The sequence below is a fragment of the Nymphalis io genome, chromosome 30 (genome assembly GCF_905147045.1).
Source record: "Nymphalis io chromosome 30, ilAglIoxx1.1, whole genome shotgun sequence".
Taxonomy (NCBI): Eukaryota; Metazoa; Arthropoda; class Insecta; order Lepidoptera; family Nymphalidae; genus Nymphalis; species Nymphalis io.
This window is the reverse complement of record NC_065917.1, coordinates 6,472,904-6,492,359: the sequence shown is the minus strand read 5'-3', so window position 1 is coordinate 6,492,359 and position 19,456 is coordinate 6,472,904. Positions and strand designations below refer to the sequence as shown.

At 39.2% G+C, this 19,456-nt stretch overlaps 1 protein-coding gene across 11 annotated transcripts in view; it reads right to left on the bottom strand.

The window, feature by feature from the left end:
* LOC126779873 (uncharacterized) overlaps positions 1-19,257 on the bottom strand; it is a 37,570-nt gene extending 18,313 nt beyond the window's left edge. For 7 of the 11 annotated variants that reach the window (XR_007670411.1, XR_007670413.1, XR_007670412.1 and 4 more), the window contains exons 1-23: positions 18,861-19,257; positions 15,923-16,051; positions 14,184-14,316; positions 13,812-13,891; positions 13,147-13,254; positions 12,823-12,902; positions 11,980-12,059; positions 11,153-11,276; positions 10,497-10,633; positions 9,470-9,592; positions 9,111-9,225; positions 8,297-8,363; positions 7,887-8,049; positions 7,720-7,804; positions 7,147-7,213; positions 6,577-6,641; positions 5,736-5,824; positions 5,219-5,366; positions 4,537-4,657; positions 4,035-4,160; positions 3,868-3,962; positions 654-3,583; positions 475-554 (exon numbers count right to left, since the gene is read on the bottom strand). Coding sequence is in view for 8 of the 11 variants with exons in the window: in XM_050503993.1 (XP_050359950.1) it covers positions 475-554; positions 654-3,583; positions 3,868-3,962; positions 4,035-4,160; positions 4,537-4,657; positions 5,219-5,366; positions 5,736-5,824; positions 6,577-6,641; positions 7,147-7,213; positions 7,720-7,804; positions 7,887-8,049; positions 8,297-8,363; positions 9,111-9,225; positions 9,470-9,592; positions 10,497-10,633; positions 11,153-11,276; positions 11,980-12,059; positions 12,823-12,902; positions 13,147-13,254; positions 13,812-13,891; positions 14,184-14,316; positions 15,923-16,051; positions 18,861-19,115 (5,400 nt within the window). In the remaining 3 variants the exon portion in view is untranslated. The remainder of the gene's footprint in view (positions 1-474; positions 555-653; positions 3,584-3,867; positions 3,963-4,034; positions 4,161-4,536; positions 4,658-5,218; positions 5,367-5,735; positions 5,825-6,576; positions 6,642-7,146; positions 7,214-7,719; positions 7,805-7,886; positions 8,050-8,296; positions 8,364-9,110; positions 9,226-9,469; positions 9,593-10,496; positions 10,634-11,152; positions 11,277-11,979; positions 12,060-12,822; positions 12,903-13,146; positions 13,255-13,811; positions 13,892-14,183; positions 14,317-15,922; positions 16,052-18,860) is intronic. The other 4 variants (XM_050503994.1, XM_050504000.1, XM_050503995.1 and 1 more) reach the window with 3 other exon arrangements.
* Positions 19,258-19,456: the final 199 nt, after the last annotated feature.

The window sequence follows — 19,456 nt, the reverse complement described above, 5'->3', positions numbered from 1 at the left end:
TATGGAAGATGCTGGCTGACCTTACAGATTTCGGTCACCATTTTTAACGGAGCACGCATTTTTTTTTTCTCATTACGCAGGAGACATCGCAGCACACAAGTGTATGCGCAAGTTCACTCTCATATTCTATGGGACGGCAACCCGATACGACCAGAGAGTTTAGGCGAAGGACCAACGGCTTTACGTGCTTCCTTAAGTTAACTGTCAACTTCCAAACTTCGGGTCGCTATTGAGAATTTACAAACTCACAAAACCCAATAACTTTTTATTGGCCCGACCCGGCATTTGAACCTAGGACTTCGAGATCGCCACTAGACTAACAAGGCAGAAAAAAGATAACAGCCATGTGACATCGATAGTTGAAGCTTCCATCACGGTTCTCCATTGCGAGACGTATTGCATTTTAAGAATTAAAAAATAATAATAATAGCATGCAGTGATTTATAAGCGACGGAAAATATAGTCCGTGCTTACCGCATGGCCGAACACGGTGCAGTAGCAGCAGTTGCAGGGCTGGTCAGCAGGGCCTTCGCCAGCACAGCTTCCGTGGCCAACTGCAACATAGAGAAAAGTTTTTTTTTTTATTTCTGATGATAGATCTATAGCATAACATGTATGTTTTGTGCGTGTGTGTTATGTGTACGCTACCCCACCTTTACACACATGCTGCTGATGGTTCCCATTCTCGCAGGCCTTCGCCGGCTGTTTCGTCTTCTGTACCACCTTCTTCTCCCTCTTCTTATCATCTAGAACGTTCTTGCTTTTGTCATCGTAGCACTTCACAATATCGCCCAAGCAAACGGACGACACGTCCGAATCCTTGCACGCGTCGCAGACGCAGTCGTTCGTCCACTTGCAGCTGTTCTTTGGCGTATCACACACGTCGCTCTCCGACTTCGTCTGGCCGTTCCTCGAGATGTTCCTGAAGGCGACCGCGTTCAACGTCTGCTTCACATTTCTCAGCGCTTGGGCTGAATATTTCGCGACTAATTCCGTGTCCGAATCGATTAGCGAAAGATCGCTTTTGTCTTTCAAATCAGTTTCTACTTTGTCCGATTTAAGCGTTTCCTCAATGTCTAGTAATTTAGCGTCGATGCTTGAGCAAATCGTGATAACGTGTTTCTTGTGAGTTTCCGGGACGGGAAGGCCTTGTGTTATGTATGACTTGATAGCGTTGAAACTATCTAAGAGTGATTTTTCGCCCTTTGACGTTAGCACCGCTTCGCATTTCGCTAACAAAGCGTAACTTTTGCATTTCTTATCGTCTTCCTCGTTATTGGGCGGTATTTCTTCTTTCTTAACAGGTTTCGGCGCTTCTTGGTTCGTCTTCTTGACGATTCGAACGTTCGCTTTGCCGATAATTTTACTCAGACCCCGTGCTGCTAGGATCTCCGCTTCGCTGGCTTGCGTTTGCACGACTTTGGTGGGTGGTCCCATTTTAGAAAACGATTCCCTCAACATGTCCTCCAATTGTTCTAATCTGTACAGCATCACAAGCCATTCGTCACCAGTCAAACCTCTCTTGGGTAATGTCTCCATGTACTGTCGATTCGTTTCCTTCAAGCGATTCATGAAATAATCTATCTTCCTATCACTGGCCATCGTCGAAAAATCAGGCGCATTGTCCAACTTCCTTACTTCTAACCCTGTCAATTCCTGTATAACATTTATAGCTATTTCTGGATCTAGAAATATCCAGGTAACTAACTGCTGTGATTCAGCGCAACGTCTGACTACATCCAAGTATTTAAATTTGAGACTCTTCACAGCGGATTTTTTATCATCTGACATTTTGGACAATTTAACTATTAGTAGATCCAGAGTGTTGCCAGCGAAAGTGCTTAGTAATTTAGTTATTTGTTTTAATGTTTCCTTCGAAGCTGAACAGCCTTCGTTATCTGAATCATCATTGTTCCTGTTGAGTTCGTCTATCTTTTCAATTATCTTATCGCTTTCGCTGTTGGATTGCTTCGAAGCGAGATCTTGAATGGATGAATAGAATTTATCTAACATAACTTCGATTTCATTCTCTAATATATCGATTGGTATACTTTTGAGTTTAGTGGCGACGTTGTGTTTCCACGAATTGAACCTCGATTTAACTATATCCCTCAACTCGGTCATACTCAGCGCATCCTTAACCGAATTATCGAACAAAGTGGAAGCTTTCGAATACATTTCAGAATTTAAACTATTACGCGGCAAAAAAAGTAGCTCCTTGCCTTCTTCTAGAAACTTCGAGAGCTCCGGACTCTTATTCTGCTTAAGATAATCGAAGGCCTTATTAATAACTACTTGAGCTGATGTAGAAAATAGGAAATCCTTGAAATCGTCCTTATTATTTTTATTCTTCATGATATTCTGCAAATCTTTTTCGTCTTTTAGTATTTCAGTGATACCTTCAAATTCGAAAACATCATCATCAGTCTTATATCTACGGTTTATTTTACGCTTGGCAGTGTTTTTGGTAACTTTTATGTTGTCACGCTTGGAAAGTTTCAAATCGCGTATCTGTTTCAGCGTTTCCGGCGTTAACTGAGCGTCATTATTTACGTCCGGCAAGCTGTTCATGATGGACGCGAATTCCGGTAGTTCGGTGCTAGCGTTTGCGAATTCGGATAATTTCGATGCAATTTCCGGCATGTTCGCTAACGTTTGCGGCATGTTTTCGACTAACTCTGATAGTTTAGACATAGCAGCATTCATATCTATTGGATCGTCTGCGTCCATTTTTTCCAGAAACTCAGCAGAATTCTTGTCTAGTGTCAGCATAACTTCAACGATTTGTTCTAGAGTGGGAGGTTCTTCGTCATCTCTCTTCTTCGCGTCTTTATTATAAGAATTGATTATATTTTGACATTCCTCCATTGCTTTTTTAATTTTCAAACCGAAAATGACGTATTTGAACACGTCAACCTCATCGTCGTCCTTCTCTTCGTTGTTCTCTGTCTCTTTCGTTTCACTTGCGTCCCTTGCTGGCGCTCTCGCGTTTAACGGAACATTCATTTCTGGAACTTGAGATTGGAAATCTATGACTTTGTCATCTTTATTGAATATTTTATTAACTGCTATGATCCTTTGAGATTTTTGCCCGTAAACCGGAATCGGTTCGGAAGTGGTCGGCGACATTTCTTGCAACGGTGGACTCACTGACTCTGGATATTTACTGTCCAATTCTGTTTGCATATCGTATTCATCTCTCTGATTACCCTCCGGACTGTTCAGAGCAAAACTTGCGAATTTAGCCAGACATTCTTTCATTTCTTTGCAAATATCCCCTGTCTCTCTTTCACCTACTATCGTTTCCGTATCGCTTATATTCTCTTCCTTGTCTAATGGGAACGCTTCCGGCGGTTCCGCCTCTGATTTAGCGCTATCTATTTCTTTGTAGGGGGACTTTACGTCTTGATTATGGTGGGATACTTTACTTTTGAGCATTTGTAATATTTTATGAGGTCTGATAATCGCTTGAGACAGTTGAGGCTTTAACTTCCGTTTTGGAGCTGACGCCATTTTCTGTAATTTTGGACTTAAATTACGACGCTTCCGTTTCGGTAGATCTGTCATGTTGCAATCTGGTAAGCTGAAAAAAAATCAAAATTACTATAGGAAATTACGAACGATAGGAAATATAATTAAAAATGGTGTGAGTACCAAAGTACTCACGAGAATTTATGTGTGAACATGTGAGCTCGTGTATAGATCTCACGCACACATTAACGCACTTATACTAGCAAATCTCACGCTGACGTCATCAGCGTGAGATAGTTAGTCCTACCGTGTATCGAGCGCTAAGATAATTACACATCAATGAAAGTCGTATACTATAAAACTCGCAGCGTTCAGTGTAAGAACAAAACCAATTACCCGTTCCTTTCCTGTCGCAGCTGGTCCTCGAGCCACATTCTCAGCCGATGGTAGTACAGCTGCTGATCTCGCATGTGCATCACCTTGCGACGAACCTAGAAACACAGACGAGTGTAGGGCACGCGTGGAGCGGCGGGGGCGGTGGAGCGGTCGCGGCGGGGCGGTACCTCCTTGAAGCGCTGCAGGTGGTACTCGGGGCACAGCAGGCGGCACGGCGCGAGCGCGGGCGCGGGCGGCGGCGAGCCGGGCGGCGGCGGCGCGGGCGCGGGCCCGCCCACCAGCTGCGTGCACACCTGCGCGCACGCCACGCTTACACTCCGCACTTGCTGCTCGCCAGCGTTGTGTACACTTACGTACATGTTTATGTATGCTCTTGGTGAGTCTTAATCAATAAAACTTTCGAGTATCACGATCTTGTACGATTATCGATTGACATCCGGCTCGAAAGGACCGATTCGAATGTGGTTATTAATTGCAAATTTAAAGGATTACCCGGCCTATACACTACTCAATTTTCCATTAACGCTAACATACTAAAAACATAATTATGTCGAAACATACAAAAAAGATATAATAAGTCTAAACCAACAACAAGTTGCTGCATATACTTAAAAATTTTCACCACTCATCATAAATAGAAAAAGACAAAACATAACGATCTATTCTTACCGTGGATAATCTCTTTTGCTTCCGATAGAGCTGCAACTGTCGTCGGTGCACATCGGGGAGACGTCGATACATCGCCATCAGCTTCCGGTCCACCTCCGACAGACCGGCGTGCACGCGGCGTCTAAAATATACACACACACTATTACAAACAAATGGTGACTTGCAAACAAAATGATTACCTATAAAAGAGATTTCCAAGCTTTTTATTGGTGGTAGAGCTTTCGGCAAGTTTGTCTGGGTAGGTACTACCCATTCATCGTATATTCTATCGCAAAACAGCAGTACTTGGTATTGTTGTGTTCCGGTTTGAAGGGTGAGAGAGCCAGTGTAATTACAGGCACAAGGGACATTACATCTTAGATCCCAAGGTTGGTGGCGCATTGGTGATGTAAGCGATGGCTAACATTTCTTACAATGCCAATGTCTATGGGCCTTGGTGACCACTTACCATCAGGTGGCCCATATACTGGTCCGCTTTCCTATTTTATAAAGTTTTTGCGGCCAATGATATATATTTTAGAAAATATATATATATATTGAACGTCGGCAAGTTCGCGTAATCTAAATTCGATTTGTTATAAGACTAGCTATCACATATTTTATTATTTTAAAGGTCTAAGCGCAAGCTGTGTGTCGTGGTCGAGGCCGTATATCGAGCTGGCGCCTCACGGCGTGGACGTACCTGGCGTCGCGGTCGGTCCAGCGGTCGCAGTGGCGCAGCACGCGGTCCATGAGGCGCTCGATGGCGGCGATGGAGCGCATGAGGCGCCGCACCGAGCGGCACAGCCGCCCGCCGCCCGAGCCCGACGACGACGACGGCGACGACGAGCCTGCGACCGGACGGACTGCTCATACACCGCGGACGCTTGACGCGTGTGTTATATTCGAAAAACTCATGCAGGCCTTATAAAAGTCCTTATAAAACACAGGTTTATACATTAGTTTTTAAAAATAATTACTTTAAAAAATTGTAGATATAATGTGATTTCCGAAATCATTGTCTAGCAATAATAGCAGAGCGGAGCACTGATATTATTAGCAGTTTAATATTATATACACCTAGTTAATCTACTAGGTATATAGTATTATGTATGTGATGATGTATGTATGAAAATTAATATATAAAGAATATATATATATATATATATATATATATATATATATATATATATATATATATATATATATATATGTCTCACTATCGTCAAGGTCATCCGTGAAATTCGAGTCGCTCATATCCAAACCAGAGTTCGACTTGCTCAAACGATCGTCGAACGAATCGGGAGGCCTGAAACAATACATATATATTAGGAAGAATATTTGTAATATATAATAATATATATATATATATATATATATATATATATATACTATAGTAATATATGATGTTTTTACGACCGATTTTGACCAGAGCGGGCTATTCACATATTGCACATAAGTATGATCACAAAGTCATGTGCACTGTCTGTTCCAAGCGTAGCTTGTTGAATTTTTGTACCCTTATTTAGATTCCACAAATATGGCTTATATGGTCGCTTTTACAGTGAAAAGGATGGAAGAAAAATCATTGATAAGACTTTATATATATATATATATATATATATATATATATATATATATATATATATATATATATATATGGTAAAAAATTTGGTCTCTAAATTCTCCAACCCTCAAATCTGCCACCCTTGGCTCAAACCTACTTGCTGGTAAATTAACCAATGATCTATTCTCTCCGTGAAAGTACAGAAACAGTTTTACGCGCTTGTTCATATTTACAGACTTACATTACTTTACTTTTTTTTATATATAGCGCTCGACTGTTATCACACCTGATGGAAAGTGAAGGTACAGTATAAGGTGGAGCGTACTTGCCCAGAAGTTGACTATTTACTCTTGACGTGAAGGTACCCATATCGTTGTATCCATATTACTTAAAAGTTTTATAAGATTTTGTATAATGAAACATTAAATAGTTCATTTATAAAATTTATAATTGAAGATCATCGATCGACTATCAAATATATAATTAATACTCACTTGGCACCCGTTCCGTCCCCTTGCTGCAACTCCCTGCTTGAACTATCAGGCTTCGAATCTATCGCCTGAAAATAAATAATATCAAAACCAAATTATCAACTGTTTGGATAATTATAGGTTATAGATGTATTTGTATATATACTGAACGGCTCATTGCACAGACAATATTGCAACGTTTTCATTTATCCATTGAGCGCGTCGACAATATAACGATAATTTAATTATTTAATTTTTTTTTATAGAATAGAAAGGCGGACGAGCATATGGGCCACCTGATGGTAAATGGTCACCAACGCCCATAGACATTGGCATTGTAAGAAATGTTAACCATCGCTTACATCACCAATGCGCCACCAACCTTGGAAACTAAGATGTTATGTCCCTTGTGCATGTAATTAGACTGTCTCACTCACCCTTCAAACCACAACAATACCAAGTACTGCTGTTTTGCGGTAGGATATCTGATGAGTGGGTGGTACCTACCCAGACGAGCTTGCACAAAGCCCTACCACTTTACAGTATATTGGATACATTATAAAAAAAACTGGTAATTTATTAGTATCGATTTACCTTATCCAACAAATCCTTAGTCCCGTTGAACTCGTTCACAGCTTGCATCATACCGAAGAATGATATTCTGAAACACATAATTTTTTCATGTGTTAACATCTTAGCACTCGGTACGCGGTCACTGAGGGTCCGAGCGTGATGACGTCAGCGTGATTTTTGTTATTGTGTGCGTGAGATCGGTACACAAGCTCACACGTTTACGTATCGATTCGTGAGTACCATGTCACTCACACCAATTTAAATCGAACAGCTTATATGACAACTAGAGCAATAATTTCATCATTGATCATTGATATAGGATTAATGCGGACTCAGTTGGTTTAGGGGGTGGGATCCCTCAAGCATCAATACTTGGTCCTCTTCAATTCCTCGTATACATAAATGACTTGCTATCTTGTAGAGAACAAAGATAATATAGTTATGTATTATGATGATACGTAATTAGTTTTTAAAATTAAATGGCAACATATACATGACATAACAATGTAAGCTTTGCTGACTTTGTTTTGGAGGTTTAAAATACGAACTGAATATAGAACGTGATGCGTCTTGAGACTTGTAAGTTCAGCTTACCTCAGCAGCTGCTTTCGTTGTTGAGCGCACAGAGTCCTCGGCGTGAGACAGTCGCAGCGATGCTTGTAGCCGGACCACGCGCTCACTGTCAAATATACATAATTGTTAAGAATAGTCTGACATCACACAGCGCGTGCGTGTGCGTGTGCGTGCGTGCGGGTGCGTACGGTCGTGCGGCGCGGTGCGCGCGGCCATGTGCGCGAGGCGCTCGCTGGTGGACCGTCGCTGGTGCGGCGCCAGGCAGCGCGCCAGCCTGGCCCGCGCCGCCTCGCTCCACGCAGCCTGCGCCGCGCCCGAGTCTCCCGAGCCCTCCTCTGGAACCATCTCGACCTGTAAACGGTAATTGCTTCATTAATATATATTTTTTTATTATACGAAATCTTTATAAAGGTTTTTAATCACCATACGTGACTAAAGGAGAGCGTAGATATATGTATTTTTATATTAAATATCCACTAATATTTCTATTGGACGCCGGGACCGAATTAGACCAGGAAGAAAACTGCTCTTAATGTACGGTATCCATTACGCAAAAGAACTTTAAAAACCTTACCAATAAACGGAGAGCAAAAAATACCTTAAAAGTAATAGATGAAGCGCTCTTAAAATTATCCAACAACTTGCACAACCTCTCCATTGCATATCTGAAAACAAAAATATTTCATGAAGACTTTCAGTTACTTTACACCATGAGAAAACCTGCAAGTGTCTGATATCACTGAATTTCTGAGACACGTGTATCCGAAGTAAAAGGAAAAAGGATCACCTGCTAATTCGATTACAACGGGGGTTCCTCAAGGTTCAATAGTTGGACCTTTTCCGTTCCTCATATACATAAATTAATAATAATAATTACTAGGGAGAGTTCCCTATCTTGTAGGGAACAAAGATTTAGTATATACAATCAAATTTTAAATAATAATAAGATTATAAAACATAAAAAATATATTATAGTATTACAAATTAAAAGAATGCAAAAGCCGATACACGTCTTTTTTTTTTTATAGAATAGGAAGGTGGACGAGCATATGGGCCACCTGATGGTAAGTGGTCACCAAACGCCCTTAGACATTGGCATTGTAAGAAATGTCAACCATCGCTTATAGCCAATGCGCCACCAACCTTGGGAACTAAGATTTTATGTCCCTTGTGCCTGTAATTACACTGGCTCACTCACCCTTCAAACCGGAACACAACAATATCAAGTATTGCTGTTTTGCGGTAGAATATCTGATTAGTGGGTGGTACCTACCCAGACGAGCTTGCACAAAGCCCTACCACCAGTAGGAGAAGGAGAGTTAAAGGAGAGTCGATAGATCCAGTCGAATTAACTGAATTTCTTAACCTAACTATTATTAATGGCTAGTAATGACTATGAATAATTTACTCACTGCTTATCAAACGGTCGTTCGTAGACTCGACACAGACAGATGCTGTTGACGATCTGATCAGCCACTTCATTCTCTCGCGCTAACCTTATTAGATGATTCTGAATAATTGAGGCACCTGGAGACATGAATAAAATGTTTTATAAGCATTCAACCTAAATGCTTATGTAAAGCTAGGGTCACATCTGAAAAATCAATATTTTTAAGTCCATGCGATATAATTGCTCAAAAAAGTTTTTATGTTAAATTTTTTTCACGGAGAGTTTAAAACATGCCATTTCTTACGCTTTCGTCTATTATTTTTGGTAGAATCTATATTGCCAACTGGTTGTTGTTTAATTTTGATCGTTTTAACGTCTCACCGTCGTCGCAAACTTTGACGCGCTGTAGCCTCTGGAGATCCCAGTCCGCTGGCCGACTATCCCTGCCCGGAGTGAGACGGAGCGCTCGAACTATGTTCGCACCAATGGACGCCGTGTTACCACCTGGAAAGCCAAAATTATTCACTTTTTACTCATCAATAATAGGGGTGACTATTCTTTTTTATTTGTTTGAAAATGGACCAACTGATACACATACACTTTTTCAAAAACACATATGTTTATGTATATCGAACAAAGCTACTAAAAAATATTGAAGTTTTTGCGATCACGTCCACTAAGCACGAAGTCCTACCACAGATAATACTATTGTTACAGTTCTAAATGCAGTATAATGCAGCGTTCAACTTTATATTAATCGCACAGGATATTTTTATATATATATAATTTTTCTGTATATGTTTATGTCACTAAACTCTTGAACGGCTGGACCAATTTATTTTTATTTGTGTGTTGGATGTTTTAGATTGAACCCGGTAGTTGGCACTGCGATAAGACAGTATCAATCCTATACATAAATAGATACAACCAGTTCAGTACCTTTTCTCGTTTATTTTTCAACCGATTTTTTTTATCGATCAGTTGACGAGCAAATGTTAATGAGACATAAAAATATGTTCACAATGCAAATTCACAAATAAATCCTCGAATTTTCATAAATGATTATAATCGAACTTCGACCATCGAACGAACAATAGTATTAACTTGCTTTGTTCAGAGCTGAAAGACAATATTTCCTTACTGTCACTCACGGCCCTCTATTACATCAAGCTGTAACATTCACTTCACGCGATATCACGTGCTTGAAATAAACAATTTTCAGTATAAGAAACAGTATTCTCGTGATACCTCTGAGAGTTGTATTTACATACGTAAAAAAACAAAGGAGGGGGATATTCACTCGGGCGTCTAAACTAGCCGAGGTGAAAACCCCGCCCACACACGATTCACACTTCTCGTAACATGTACACGCATCACATGCGACGCACGTCACGTGACGTGACCTCACCGTGCGCGAGGTCGGCGAGCAGCGCTGCGAGGAAGCGGTGCAGCGCTGACGCGTTGTTGGCCAGCGACAGGCACAGCCGGCAGTGGCAGCCGAAGCGCGCTCGATACGACCAGTCCGACTTCACCATATCCACGCTCCTGGAAGAAAACAGTTCATCATTACATTCCTATTTACTATATGCATATACATATGTACTTGTTATTTAAGTTATTGTACATATAATTTTGATATTGTTTCTTTACTAAATAAATAAATTAAATAAATGAATATTTAAAAAGTAAATTTAGCGAAAGATTAAAACATATATTGTAATTTGACATAATGATATAGATTATAAAGGATAGTAAATTCATAGCCATAAACTTCAAAGTGACATCATCGTTGAATCGATCACGGACCTATTAGGGAATCATTCACTCTGTGGTCGGACGTTGAGAGATAATGTAAGGTGTTATTAGCAACAGTATGTGTCCCACTGGTGGACTAAGTCTCTTCTCTTGAGCTTATAACACCATGCTTCACACACAGATGTTTTCCTTCACCGAAACTCATGATGAATTATACACACAAATTAAGCACATGAAAATTCAATAAAATCAATCTCCTGGTGCTATTAACCACAGGCTTTTTTTATCTTAAATAAATGTCATACTCACATATTGGTCCCGATAAGTGTGTACATCAGTGCACTTATTTCACACCAAGAATGATAAACGCCTAACAACCATTCCTCAACGGGCTTGAATGGTATCTCCTTTGAGTTAATCGCTTGCTCAGCTTCTGGGGACAAGTTTTTCATTAGCATAAAATAAGATGACATTTACACCGCCCACCACACCCTTAAAGTGGAAATTTCTAAAAAAGTTTTCTAGTTTTGGCTATTAATTGACAGTTGAAATGCGCACCGTGATGAATCCCAACTGGGGTGGTACCACCCACTCATATTCTATATATGCTAGCGCCAAACAGTAATGCACTTAGTATTTTTGTGTTTGAAGGTTGTATGGGCCAGTGTTACTACAGGCACATGTGACCAAACATCTTGGTTCCCAAGGTTGGTGGCGCATTGACGATTCAAGAAATGATTCATATGGGTGGCTGTGACCGATCCACCATCACGAGTCCCATTTGCCTAATTTAAATAAAAAAATATATACAATAGTTTCATAACATATAAAGTATATCTATTATTATAAAGAGGTTAAGTGTGAGGTTGTACATCTCTGGATCTACTGAACCAATTTTGAAAAAAATCTTTTACCGATAGAAAGCCACATCATTTGTGAGCGTCATAAGCTATATATTAACCCGAAAATGAAAAGACATTTTCGTGGTACTCGGATGTCGTAACCAAGGCGACTTTTAACAGTCAGGAAATAAATCATAGCATGAAGTCCTAACCGAACAACAAGCATAATTTCATCACAAGTAAAAACCCAACGAAGTGGGCACGGCTCAGCTAGTATTATATAAAGTTACATACCACAAACGAAATGCAAAAGCGCTGCCTCGTCTTCCGGCGTCACGACTGGCTCCTCGCAGTCATATATATCACCGCTCAACCTGTAACAGATACACTATATTCGACAATCTATAAAAATATCATAAATGCGAAAGTAACTTTGATATGCTTTCACGGCTAAGCTGCTGAACCGATTTTGATGAAATTTTGTATGAAGCAAGTTTGAACCCCAAGGAAGGTCATGGGCTAATTTTTATGCCTAACACCTGCCCCTGGGGGCAAAAACTATTCTTTGTATAAATAGGCAAAGACAAAACAGTTCCTTTTTTTGAATGGACGAGCTTCAGAGTTATCAATAAAAAGAAAACTATTTTATTTTTTTTATTATTTTGTCTACATCCTGTTTTGTGTCCGTTGTTTTTTTTTTTTTTGTTACTGTCGATGGATCTCATTGAGTTTGTAGATTCGTGGGCTTATCTGGATGGCGTTTGACCAGCCTGTCTACCCTCGTGGGAAGTCAGTTGTTGTCAAGTTATTGACTAGAAACTCTTTATATAGTTTTAATTATAAGAGCTCCCTTTAATAATAGTTTTATTTTGCCAATCTTTTAGCAAAATAAAACTATTACTGCTGCTTACTGACAATTGCTCAGGGTTGATTTTTTGATGAGAAAACGGATGCTACTAAAATATATATATATTTCAAGGTCAATGACCTCGAAGCTACCGCATTTATAGCACATGTCATTGCAATTTTTAAACATCCATTGGTGGGATCAAAGATCATCTAGGTATATCCATCGGTCTACGTCCAACCGTTCTACCTTTAATAGCTGTTATAATACATTATACACTGAGCCCTCACATGTCAGGCGCCGAGTCCATAGCTGCGTCATCTTCGAGAGGCATATCGTCCCGGACACTGTCCTCTGCAGAGGCAAGAAGCTGGAACAAATCAAGTATTATAAAGTTGATGCCAACGGAGAATAAGATAAACAAAATTGACCTTGAAGTGACATTATATCGTTGGATATCTAAATAGTGTGTGGAATTTATTATGGATTCGATAAAAAAATGGCCAGAATGCCGGCGAAATTTCTATCGGAACTTTCGTAGTTAAATTAAATGGATATATGTAGTTATTTAGAAAAATACTGTATTATAAATTGAGACAGTAATCGAAACTAACCTGCAGTATATCCTCGTGTCGGATCAGAAAGTGCTCAGGATCTGGAGCGGTCGGATCAGCACTGAGAAGCGGCAACAGGAATTGGCCCATCGCCGGAGGTTCCACCTGCTGAACAATGATACAAAAGAATTAATAAGCCATACATTCACAAAATTACCTACGAAATGGAAGGCTTATAGGAATATTTGTTTTACTCAAACAAGAATTGAACCCCTGATCAATAACAAAGCAATCAGCTTGAGTAGCTTTGGTGAATATTAAAATAACAATTGCACAAGTGTGACGACAATTCAACACACTTGGATGGAGTTCAGACATAGGACATAAGGCTTCTAATAAATAGAGCCTTATTAATTTTTTCTTAATTTATTTATTCAAAAAATGTAGGAAAGCTGGCAAATGTTCGACCCAATCGTAAGTGGTCACCACCGCCCATAGACATTGGCATTGTTTGAAATATTAACCATTTCTTATATCACCAATCTGACACAAATCTTGGCAATTAAGATGTTGTCTGTTATGCTTATAGCAAACAATGCACTAAAGTACTAAGTGTTTCTGCTTGGTAGAATAGTGGGTGGTGCCTACCCAGCCACTCTCCTTCCTTATGGCAACAATTAATTTGAAAAAAAAAATCAATAAAAAAAATTTATAGTAATTCTTACGGATCCCTTATGCTGATATGACGGACAGTCAACATCCAAGCCGCCCATTTCTTTGCCTGAAGAGGTATCTGTGCTGCCAGCTGTAATATCATAGATTTTTCGTCAGTTTGTATGTTCAGGTCAAATCGAGCAAACTGATTCAGAAACAGTCCCCCTTATTTAATGGAGTTGAAATTTTACACTTTGTATTTTGAGGAATAAAAAGCTACACGTATAATAAAAAGGGATAGAATTATTACTTGGAGGACCAATAGTTGTGGAAATTGGACGAATATATTTAACAGTTTCAAGTTTTCACTTCCAACGGCAGTCCCTATGACTGCCTGTTTTTTTTTTAAATAGTGTATGTTCTAATTATGACACAGGACTCACAGTTGTCGAGCTCGGTCCACTGGTCGTCGGAGTCGGAGTCGGCGCCCACGTCGGACGCGTCGGACACCACCTCCACGCGCCGCACGCGCAGCGACGCCGCCCGCCGCGCCACCGCGCTGCGCCGCCGGCACATCTGCGCACGCACGCACGTCACACACCATGCTACTCGACTTTATACCATACTATAAACAACACATTCACAAGCCAAACCAGTTCGGTTTTATAAACAAAAATAATAATATTAATAATAATATCCTGGGACATTTTTTCACACATGGCCATCTGATCCCAAACTAAGCAGAGCTCGTACTATGGAAACCAGACAACTGATATACTACAATACACCAGTTTTCTTTTGTAAATACATACTTATATCTATATAAATATATATTATCCATAATTACACCCAGACTCAGGACGAACAGACGTGTTCGTGCACACAAATGTCTGTCCTGAGTGGGAATCGAACCGTCAACCTTCGGCGTGAAAGGCAAGTATCTACCAACCGGCCCGTCCTCCATGGCGATTTCAGCCACGGCAAGCTCAATTAATATGGATTCCTAGCAGACTACGTGATTGTCTGGTCACTGTGGATTTATTCACGTAGATATATTGTATAATACTATTGCACGAAAGCGTATAGTATGTAGTGGGTCCAACATCGAGTCAGACAAATATCTACTTCGACCACGGTGATGTAGCGAGTGACTGGTGAGCAAGGCACAAATGACGACTTACGATAATAGAGGATACTGATGATAGGAGATATGGGGATGATGATGGGGACAAATTGGATTTTGAAGATTAGATGGTAGAAAAGAAAAAGGTTATATGAGGCTTTCTTTGATGGGCACCGATTGTGTACATGTCCGATGTCTCTTATGACGGGGGTATGTTAGCCTGACGATTTGCCTTGTGAAAAGTTATATACTGTTTTATAAAAGGTAATAGATGAGTGGGCGGTGGTAGGTTTCCGTCACGTTAATCAAGAGTACGGGTCTATTAAAATGTTAAGCGTTTTAAAAATAAAAAGGATCCCTATAAGAGGTGGAGCTAGGCATTTAATATCGTAATAACATGATGTTTGGGAGTGGAGCAATGGATGCGTTTCGTAGAAATCAGGAGGTCGGCATTAGGCACAGCGGAAGTTTTTAGTTGATTTTTTTTTTTAATTATAAGCTACGAGCAAATTAGCCACACACATTCCTATAGGAAAAGTCGCTGTCAGGAATATTAACCTTTTCCTATATGCGCCAATAGCCAATGCGCCATCAACCTTGGAAACCAAGACGTTATGTCCCACGTACCTGTGGTAACACTGATTCACTCACCCTTTAAACCGCATTTTTTCCACTGAATTACCCTCAAACGTTGATAATTTATTGTTCGTATACCTTTATATATGTATATATATAATCGAACTATCCACAAGATTGACTTGAAATTTGTCACAGTTACTCCTTCCCCGACGTGGACGCTCACTAAGAACGGAATTTACGCAAATCTCATCCAAAATGCATTTTTCTTTTCATCTACCCGTGCGAAGCCGGAACGCTTATTAGCTAGTACGTTAATATAAGGCGAATGGAATCCCATTCCAATCGGGTGTCCCCACGACATCTTTCATTGAATATGGATTAAGATTATCAAAATAGTTATTTCAAAATATAAGTTATGACGAGAAGATTCTGGAATGTTTAGCAAATCAGCATTTATCAAGAGTAAAATTTCATGCTTACTTCTTTTCCCTTAGCGATAGGACGTCTCCGCGACACACGCTGCGGACGGTGCGGCCGTCTCGACCTCCCGCCCCTGGCTCCCGACCATGATGATGAGGATGAACCACTGCCAGAGGCGCGGTGACCAATCTTTAATGACAATAAAGAAATGTTTAAACAATTTAAGATTATGAATGTTCAATAAAACCAGATGCCTTTGATAAATAGTCATTGTATGAGTTATAGCTTATTTCAATCACTAGGGTGAAGTCTTTCGAACCGATTTCGGTCACGGCGGTCAATCTCGAGAGAGATTAGCCAACTGCGCAGGACATATTACAGCGTACGAACAAAGGTGCACTCTCTATTCCCATCATAATCCGAAGAGACGCCAATCGGACACGAGCGGTGAGAGGTCAGGCGCAGACCAGGCTTTACATGCTTACGAGGCACGGAACTGCACACAAGGCGGTAAAGACAAATAAACTTTGTCATTGAATCGCGATATCAAGTCATAGGATGGTCGATTCATGGTCAATCTTTGTTATTCATCAGGATATCACTGGTGGTAGGGCTTTGTGCAAGCTCGTCTGGGTAGGTACCACCCACTCATCAGATATTACCGCAAAACAGCAATACTTGATATTGTTGTGTTCCGGTTTGAAGGGTGAGTGAGCCAGTGTAATTACAGGCACAAGGGACATAAAATCTTAGTTCCCAAGGTTGGTGGCGCATTGGCTATAAGCGATGGTTGACATTTCTTACAATGCCAATGTCTAAGGGCGTTTGGTGACCACTTACTATCAGGTGGCCCATATGCTCGTCCACCTTCCTATTCTATAAAAAAAAAAAAAGGGATTCGCAAAAGACAATTATACTGGATCTTTGCAAGTTAAAAATTAAAGTAGTTAAGTGGTTTTGTATTATTTTATGTACAAAGAAGATGTATAATCAAGAACTGTTTTTAGTACATAATAGCCGAGCTATTAGGGAACGGCATGATACATGTACATCTAAGGTGTCTTTATCTTTGTAATAGGCTATAGAGAAATAGCTGATTCCCCTAAACAATAAAAATTTAAACAGCATAGATATATATATATATATATATATTTTCATTAAATATTTTTTAATTTATTAAAAAATATTAAGCTAAGCCAAGTATCAGTGCCCTTGAAATTTTCATAAAAATATGTATTTCTAACTTGAACAAATAAACTTGAATTTTTTATATACATATATACATTACGAGTAAAAATAAGAACTACCATACCAGACAGACATACAGAAGACATTGTCAAACATATATATACATCATTTTTTATATCATCGGTAGGAAATAGGAACAATAGTGGTCAGACCGACAAATAGGACAGCTGATAGTAAGTGGACACCAGAATGGTACTGTAAGAAATATTAAGCATCTTAAAACATTGTTAATGTGCCACCACCTTGGGAACTAAGATGTTATGTCCCTTTAATCACAGGAGCTCACACAACTACACATACATACATATGCAAAATGGATGACAATACTATGTACTGCTGTTTGGTGAATATGTGACGAGAAGGTGGTACCTACCCAGAGAGGTTTGTACAAATCTCTACCACCAAAACTATGTATTTAAACTAGGAATCGGTTTTTATATATTTTTTTGTTATTTTAACAAATTTTGTACAATTTTTTTTTTAAATATATTATAAGATAGGTAGGTGGATGAGCAAATGGGCCACCTAACTGTGAGTGGTCACCAACGCCCATAGACATTGGCATTGTAAGAAATGTTAATCATCGTTTACATCGCCAATGCGCCACCAACCTTGGGAACTAAGATGTTATGTCCCTTGTGCCTATAGTTACACTGGCTCATTCACCCTTCAAACCAGAACAGAACAATACCAAGTACTGCTGTTTTGCAGTACAATATCTGATGAGTGGGTGGTACCTAGTCAGACGAGCTTGCACAAAGCCCTACTGTCAGTGATTAATAACTTTTTTTTTTAAAATAAGTATGGATTTGATTAATATCATCTTTTATTGTCTATTTATATTGTAGAAAGCTCTAGAACAAGCTGAAGAAATGCTTAATATAATTTAAGAGGCATGGCAAATACATTACCAATGTTGACAAACAAAATATATAGAAGTGCTTTAGATAGCAAAGGCAAATTTATTTATGCCTAAAGACAATGCCAAGTTTCTTTAATCGCAACGCCAGTTATTTTCGGTTTTAGGTAATATAGACTTATCCTAACATATTTCTGAGAAAATTTATAAACTATCTACTATTTAAAAGATTTAATTAAATAATTTGCTGAATAACAACAGTTGGGAAATAAACATCACTTCCAGATATTTTTTGTATAAAAATTGTAAGCAAATATTTAAGTAAATATTTAGTTAGTAATAATTGTTTTTCATACATGACATATATAGTTAGTGAAATAACTACCAGACTTTCTCCAGAACCTTTCTCGGTATCTACTGAGAAATGACAATTCAAAAGTGCTCATAAGATCCAATCATTATTTTGAAAACACAATAATCAAAATTGGTGGTGACGTTTTAAAAACTAAATGATAACTTACTACCATGTTTAATAAATATTTAGACTTGACTTTACTAACTATGCTATTTCTCACTGTGTTGTTATTCTTTATATGTGTGTTGTCAATAAACTGTACAGCTTTAAGACCAAACTTTGATATAATAAAATGTTTATGTATGATATAATAAAAATTAGTAATCAATACATAAATTGTCTTCTTTTACTCAATTTCGAATTAGCATTTTGAGATATTAAAGCGTTATAATAATTTATGCTAAGCGAAATTTCACTTTGCAGACAGCTATGTCATATATTATTTAAGTACATAATATGTCAAAATTGTAGCCAAAGGTCAATGACATTGAGGCGGACAATACAAATATGAAGAAAAATCGAGGTTATTAACTTACAGCGATCTCGAACAGAGATTGAAAGTCTTCTTGCGGTGCGTCTGCCAATTCCACGAGGAGATCGAACTCCGCGTTGAGGTCTGCAAGCTCAGCTTCCCCTAACTCATCCTTCAAGATATCACCAATCTCGTCAGACACCGCTGCTACCGCAGACGCTACCTCGTCCGAAGGCAGAGACGTCTTCACCAAACCACCGGCCTCCGATTCAGTACCCGACCTACTACGGTCTGAACATTTCCCCATTGAAAACATCATTTAAAAAGTGTTCTATACACGAAATAGTGTAAACGAAACATCTAAGGTCACAGCTTTATCAATTAGAATGCACGGACGGTTCCAATACGCATTGTATGAAAAGAAAAACCATTTTTTCCTTCACACCGATGGATCCCGAACTTTTTGACAATACCAATATGGCGACGATATTTTTAGGTATTTGTGACCAGCCGCGGTGAGATATTCATTTTTGTTTTGGCAATACTGAAGCCTTAACAATATATAAATATACAGCGTCGTAAGACATTCAATCAATAAATATATTCAATCAGAGTATATTACCATTATTTATTTTAAAACTAAGGTCACTGAAGAGTATG